Source organism: Budorcas taxicolor, unplaced genomic scaffold (genome assembly GCF_023091745.1).
Source record: "Budorcas taxicolor isolate Tak-1 unplaced genomic scaffold, Takin1.1 scaffold329, whole genome shotgun sequence".
Lineage (NCBI taxonomy): Eukaryota > Metazoa > Chordata > Mammalia > Artiodactyla > Bovidae > Budorcas > Budorcas taxicolor.
Genome location: NW_026292094.1, coordinates 118641 through 125377, shown reverse-complemented (window position 1 = coordinate 125377; position 6737 = coordinate 118641). Strand labels below are relative to the sequence as shown.

The 6737-nt window shown below is 43.6% G+C and overlaps 1 protein-coding gene across 1 annotated transcript; it reads right to left on the bottom strand.

Moving 5' to 3' along the window:
* Nucleotides 1–845: 845 nt before the first annotated feature.
* On the bottom strand, nucleotides 846–6291 carry LOC128071278 (40S ribosomal protein S15a). Its single transcript, XM_052664168.1, has 5 exons — nucleotides 6273–6291; nucleotides 5131–5268; nucleotides 4566–4645; nucleotides 2091–2176; nucleotides 846–991 (listed from the first exon to the last, which is right to left on the bottom strand). Exons 2-5 carry the CDS (start codon nucleotides 5261–5263, stop codon nucleotides 898–900), a joined length of 393 nt encoding a protein of 130 aa, XP_052520128.1. The 5' UTR covers nucleotides 5264–5268; nucleotides 6273–6291; the 3' UTR covers nucleotides 846–897.
* Nucleotides 6292–6737: the final 446 nt, after the last annotated feature.

Here is a 6737-nt window from a genome sequence, read left to right as displayed (position 1 = left end):
TCTCTGGGTCGGGAAGAAGCACTAGAGGGCATGGCACCCACTCCAGTAGACTTGCCTGGAAAATCCTTAAAGACAGAGGAGCCTGTGGCAAGCTAGGTAGGGTCCATAGCATCAAAAAGTCAGACAAGCCAAGCCACTAGCACACACACATCATTTCAGACACTGCAAAGAGCAAAACCCCATTCATTTTTCACATCATCTATACGGTGAAATTTTAATTTTGAACACAAAATGTTATTTTAAGGAAAAAAAAAAAGTTTCTCTTTACTTGTTTTAATGTGGCTTCCTGAAGTTCTGAATACACATGTGCCTCTTGTTAGATGTATACTGGATAGCACTGCTCTTACTAACCCTGCCCAATTCCTGAATACATTTGGTGATAGGTTTACAGTACTGGTTTTTTAAAAAGAATGACATTTTAAATACATACTGCTGGCGTGTCCCTGATATGCCATCCAAATTTACTTTGAGTCTTAGTGAGCCGTAGAGCTCTAATTATCTGTTTCCTTATGAGTACTTACATAATCAACTATAACCTGGGTATGTAATGTGTATTCTAGGGTATGAAATGTGTATTCTATGAAGCTAAAAATAGGAAAGGCACCACTCATTCAAGGGTTAATTTAAGACTCCAGAAGAGGCAGCTTCACCATCTAGACCCCAAACCAGAGTCAACCATCCAGGGCCAGACACATCTTCCTCCGGTGAGCCACAAGGGTGATGGTGAAAGTTACACCAAGTCAAAACTTTCTTGTACTTCAAGGAAACGCATTCACCAGTTAACACAAAGGCTGTATACTCCCGAAGACACTCTTGCCACTCTGCTGTACAAAATTCAGAATGACTTAAGGAAGCACCAGAGTCCTCTGAGGCATTTTATTTGTATGTATTACATCCCTAGAAAAAGAATCCAAGGATTTTCCCTCCTGTATGTTTTCGTCTTGCTTCTTCATGGTCCATGATGCCAGCTGAGGTTGTCAGTACAATGAAACTATGGAAAGTTAAAAAAAAAAAGTTGGTAAGTTGTCCCTACGAACTGTTCAACACTGAACTACTTCTGGTACAGAAAAATCCCAACATTCATCAGTGTTTAACATGTGGTCCCATACATAATGCAGCTGCCACAGGCTGGCAGTGCACAGGCATGACTCCTAGAACCAAAGACTCCAGCTATACACACACAGTCCTGGTCTCAGCTAACATGAGGCAATGCTACCTAAAAACAAAAACTGGAACTCCTCTAACTTCAGAAGTCACTTTCTGCTCTCAAGCAGACACACAGTTTAAAGCATTAAAGCACTGATATAACTTGACAGAATTGTTTCTGCCACTTACTGTGTGTACGATCACAGCCAAGCTATTATACAGTTATTTGGACAAAGGGCATCCCACCTGGCCTATCTCATGGGTTACTATAGGGGTCAAGGTAGGACACAGAAAATGTATCAACTGGGAGGCATTAAAATTAGCATTCTAACTGCAATCACAAAGGACATGCCCATAACACCATACCTGTTATACAGTAACCATGAAATGGAAGTAAATTCAAAATCACCAAACGTGACTGGGTGTTTTAAGTTCTTAACCACAAACAGACCAAATGCTTGTGGTGTGTCAGATCAGGTTTTAAACTGCTTTACCAGAAGTAAATCAGTTTAATCTAACTGATAAGAGAACTACCATCTTTCAGAAACCAAGGCCATGAATTGCCCAAAGCCTCACAGCTTTAAAGTAGAAAATCCAGAATTTGAACTCAGTCTCTTAACCACAGATGAAGATTTTCAAACTGAGTCTGCCCAGAGGGCAATGGTTCAGAGGTCATTCTGGCCACAGGAGGGTATTCAGAGAACATGTATGAACTATTTGCACTAAGCCAAAAGAGCAGACACAAAAGGGAATGCAATTCTGCTCTCTCACCCACCTCTTAGACACTAAAACCCACACATGAAGTGTGGCAACATAGGTGCTAACCCATGAGTCAAGCTGTTTGGGAATGGAGACTATTGCTACTACTGTTATGTAAAAAATAAATAAAAAGCTCTGTATCATAGGCATCAGCATCAACTTTTAAATGAAGAAAATCAACTTACCCAAACTGACGGGATGGGAGCAGGTTATTCTGCCATTTTTCTAGATCTTTGAGTTGTACATCAAATCTGGGGCTGATCACTCCACACTGTAAAAAGTAACAGAAAACAGTGTTCACACTTCACTAATAACAAGTAACACTAAAAATCTTTTATAACTGAGCACAGAAGCCAACCAACTCAACATTAAGTGGGTAACTATTCTGTACAATATTCTATATAAGTTCAATTTGAAAAACAATTAAAGACTATGGCTACTTAGGAAGAAAAAGCAAGCTACTGGAAACATCAACAGAAGAGGCAGAACATAACGCAACACGCAGCAGCCGGCAGCGCGCATCCTATGGCCTGTGGCGCTGTCCCGGAACAAATGGCCAGATTTTAAAGAGCCAAGAGAGCAAGTCTCAGAGCTAAATATGACACCCCTGCTCACATCTCTACTCTACAAATCACTAGCACGCTCACCAAGATGGCCTGCATGCTCAGTCGCTTCAGTCATATTCCACTCTTTGCGACCCTAATAGACCATTCTCCAGGCAAGAATACTGAAGTGGGTTGTCATGCCCTCCTCCAGGGGATCTTCCCCACCCACGGATCGAATCTGCGTCTCTTACCTCTGCTGCATTGGCAGGCAGGTTCTTTACCACTAGTGTGCCTGCGAAGACTCCAAAATGCTTAACAGTAAACTAAATGAGACTACACGATTAGAACTTTGTGAAGTCTCTGGAGCAGTTAAACTTCCCTACGCAGACCGAAACTGCAAATGGACCCATCAGGTCCAAGTGCCCCCTGGCAGGAAGCTCACTCAGGTTCTTTTTATCACATCATCCTGGGAGCTACTACTGTCACTTGACTATCAAGGGCAATCCCACACTGGACAGAAGCAACACAGGGATACGACAAGGGAAAACCCAAGCAAGCTACAGTGAAAGACAAAGCTTTCTGAGGCCTCTGCACTACCACATGCGAGCTTTATATATTCCAGTAGCAAAAAATCCCTTCCATTCAGCTAGTGTAATTCCAGCATATCTGCTCTCAAACCACATCAATCTAAGATTGTGATTAAGGGAAGAATTTTCTTAATCTAGTCTTTAAACACTACCTTATTTCCCAGCCCCATTACATTTCCACAGTAAGGTATATCCATCTCTTGCATGAAGGAAACTGAAGCAAGAATGTCTTACAAAGGAAGAAAACTGAAATTAAGAGAAACCAAAAAATAATTCAGGTATTTGGCAGGGCCTGGATTTCAACTATCTATTAGCCAGGATTTTCCAAATGACTTATGTATCACAGAGTAAGGATGCCACAAGTGAGTTCCATTTGGTACTCTGTTCAAACTTGTTTCTCAAGCTATTATGCACAGAGAATGTTTAAGAGAAACCTGGTACAGGGCACTTCTCAAACTGTTTTTTTTTTTTAATATCAACCGAAATCCTCTGCGGGACAGCTTTAAAATGTGCTATAAGCTACACACCACAATTAGTCTTCCACTGTCCCTGAGCAGGACACAGATTTCCTAGTTCTTAAAAATAGAGGGGAAAATAAACACACCCTCTTCTACTTGAACATACTGTGAGGATCAGAGTGAGAAAAGTGAATTCAAATCCTTCCTTGGGATTGGAATCTAATGGTTTACAATAAAATAAAACAAGACAGACCCCCAAATTTCCTTCAAAAACTCTTCAAAGGCTTCATATCCAGTAATTTTTATCTGACATTAAGTATCTATCCACACAAGAAGCAAATTCACTATGTAAGAAAGCAACTTTGTAAAATAGAAAACTGTTGGACTAGGGAATGACCTTATTAATCAATCTGGCCCCTGCCACTAACCACTTTCTTGGCCCATTTGCTCTAGTGTTGGATTACAGGAACCTGCCTGCAATGTAGGAGACCCAGGCTCGATCCCTGGAGAATCCCATTGACAGAGGAGCCTGGCAGGCTGTCATCTACGGGGTTGCAAAGAGTTGGACACGACTGAGTGACTAACACTTTGCATTACAGGATCTCAGATCCCTTGCAAATCTGAAAGCTACAAATCTTAACACAGAAAGCAAAGCAGCAGCGATGAGATCCCCAACTGACTTACAGACTAATACCTAGCCCCCAAATTCATGCAATCCAAAGTCAAAAAAATCAAAGAGATTCAGTAGATTACGCCTACAAACTGAAAAGAAAAACAGACCTCACAAGTTATTTGCACTAACAGGACTACTGGCCTTGAACCATCCAGGATTCAAAACTGGTAGCACCAGTCTCAAGCCTCCACATCTCCCTTCAGGTATCTTATACTCCAAACACTAGGTCAACTGACAATTCTACCTGGAAGTTGCATAAAATTTAATGATTTTAATCAATTCCCATTCTTCTTAACCTAGCTAGGTAAAGCAAGCACAACACTCATTTTACAAAGGCAATTATACCACCTTAGACCATTCTGAAGATTCTAAAATGTGGCAGATAGTCAATTCTTACCTTATTTAGCCTGCCTGTGAGGTTCACAACAATTTTCCCAGCCCTGTGATCATCAATGATTTCAAATTCGCCAATGTAACCTGTAGAACACAATTGACTGTATTAAAATGAAGAGAGCAATACTCAAAACAATCCACCCTGCAATTTTAAAAGGGGGATACTTTTCTCCGTGCCTTCTCATACCTTCCCACTCCCAAAGGCTACCTAGTGACCAGGACGTTCAACAGTCCTTTACATCCCATGGAGCTCTGAGAAGAGCTCAGGGTCCTTTCAATGACATGTTGTGGGGTGATGTTATTATCAAGAAAGGCCATTTTAGCTGCCAAACACCTAAACAGTCACAAACCTCCTCCTCCCAACAATCCTATCCTACTCAGCATTTCTTAAAGAGCATCACTTCTCCAGGACTACCCTGTCCACAGCCCAAGTCAATTGCATTAGTTACCATCTCTGATTGCCACTTTGTTCCCCATTTTCCCTTTCCAGGCCTCTCTCCACAGTTAATTTCTACAGGACCCATTCCATAGCATGCTTATCCCAAAACATGAAACAGCAAGACACTTACCATGCTTCATCATCACTGTTAGAAACCTGACGATGACTTTGGAGCACGGCCTAATAAGGACCTGGCGTTTGCCTCTCTTCTCGGCATTATTGATACTCTTGAGAGCATCAGCCAGGACATTCATGCGCACCATTATGGCTGTTCAGGGAAGAAAAAAACAGGCGTTTTACCAGCACTTCCATTACCAGGCACCCTATCATTTCCCTGCGAACACATCCTTTCCTTTCTGCCTCAATCATGTAGAAGCTTCCCCATTCCTAAGCAGACTGGTTCCCCAGAAGGACGTCAACTACTAAAATAAAAACACGAGCCGTGGTAGGTGCTATTCAAAATGGCAGTAATACTCAAACTTGTGGAATTCGGCAGCCTCTGTACTATTAACACGGATTTTTCCCAATAACCGAAAGATACTACTCAACTTTCACCTAACACCCAGAACCACTGCATTAACATAAAATGTTAATGTCCGTCCCTGTGCCATCTAAAACTATGCCCAACAGCAAGTACCAAAGTAATAAACTGAAGCATTTCACATGTATCACCAGACTGGTCTCTTACCTCAATGGGCACAAACTTCATCTAATAAAGTTTGAAAGTCAGGAACAGAGGCATGTCTCAAACCACAACAGTAGGACTCCAACCTACTTCCTCCAGCTCAACAGTGTCTTGAGAGGAAACCAGATTCGTTCCCAGCAAACCGCCACCACAGGCAGGATGCAGTTTCCCCTCCCGAGGGTCCTCATCTCTCGAGCTCCCGGCGCAACCAAAGTAATGGGAAGCTGCACGGCCCACCAACTCCATGGCCCTCCGCTGCTTCTCAGAGCCAACGAGCTGCCTCAATCACTAACGGGAGGTACTGGCGCCGCCGAAAGATTCGGAGCTGCCGCCTCTCCGGAACGGTCCAAAGCTCCCTGTTCTCAAGGGCTGCGGCCTGCGCCCCAGAGGCCGGGCTCTCCGAGGTTCAAAGCATGGGATGGCCGGGCATGACTCTCCCCTCTGCTTGCCCAGACCCTCGCAAGGCTAGCATCTCCGGCCCAGGAGGCCTCCGACATCCTCGCAGGACACGAAGCGCGACTCCCATACCACAGGATGGCACCGATAACCGACGGATGATGTTGGATAGCTCAGAGAGAGATACTCACCGGCACGAAAAGATGGCGGAAAGAGGGCGGGAGGGGCGAGCGCACGGAATTATGGGTTATGGGTCGGGCTATCGCGAGACTTTTAAAGCCCCGCCAAAAACAAATAAAAAAGGATTGCCTACTGGAAGGAGGCGGGTGAAGGGGTGGAGCCTCCTCCGGGGTAGGTTGTAGAGAGTCGATGGAGTCGAACATCCCCGGCGCGGCATAGGGTAGTCAGCTGGCAAGAGGTGGGCCATTTGCGTAGTGTTGAATTCCTTTCTAGCAGCTAATCGGTAAAAACGAAAAGCTGACGAGGGCCTAGATATTTACTAATTTTTATTGCAGTAACTGTTGACTATTTAGAATGAATTTTGATACGTGCGTATTTACAGTATCTCTGGAAGGACCCACGAGTAATCGGCAATTTCCTCTGAGAAGGGCGTTAGAAACTGGGATGGGAGTCATGCTTTTCTCCCTATTTTTGTT

What these genes read in the sequence shown, in the direction of transcription:
- LOC128071278 (XM_052664168.1), bottom strand. Translation starts at nt 5,263, where the DNA reads ATGGTGCGCATGAATGTCCTGGCTGATGCTCTCAAGAGTATCAATAAT. An exon ending in AACAGTGATGATGAAGCATG is followed by an intron (nt 4,646 to 5,130) that starts GTAAGTGTCTTG and finishes TGTGTTCTACAG; the next exon opens with GTTACATTGGCGAATTTGAA. An exon ending in CTCCCATCCCGTCAGTTTGG is followed by an intron (nt 992 to 2,090) that starts GTAAGTTGATTT and finishes AACTTTCCATAG; the next exon opens with TTTCATTGTACTGACAACCT.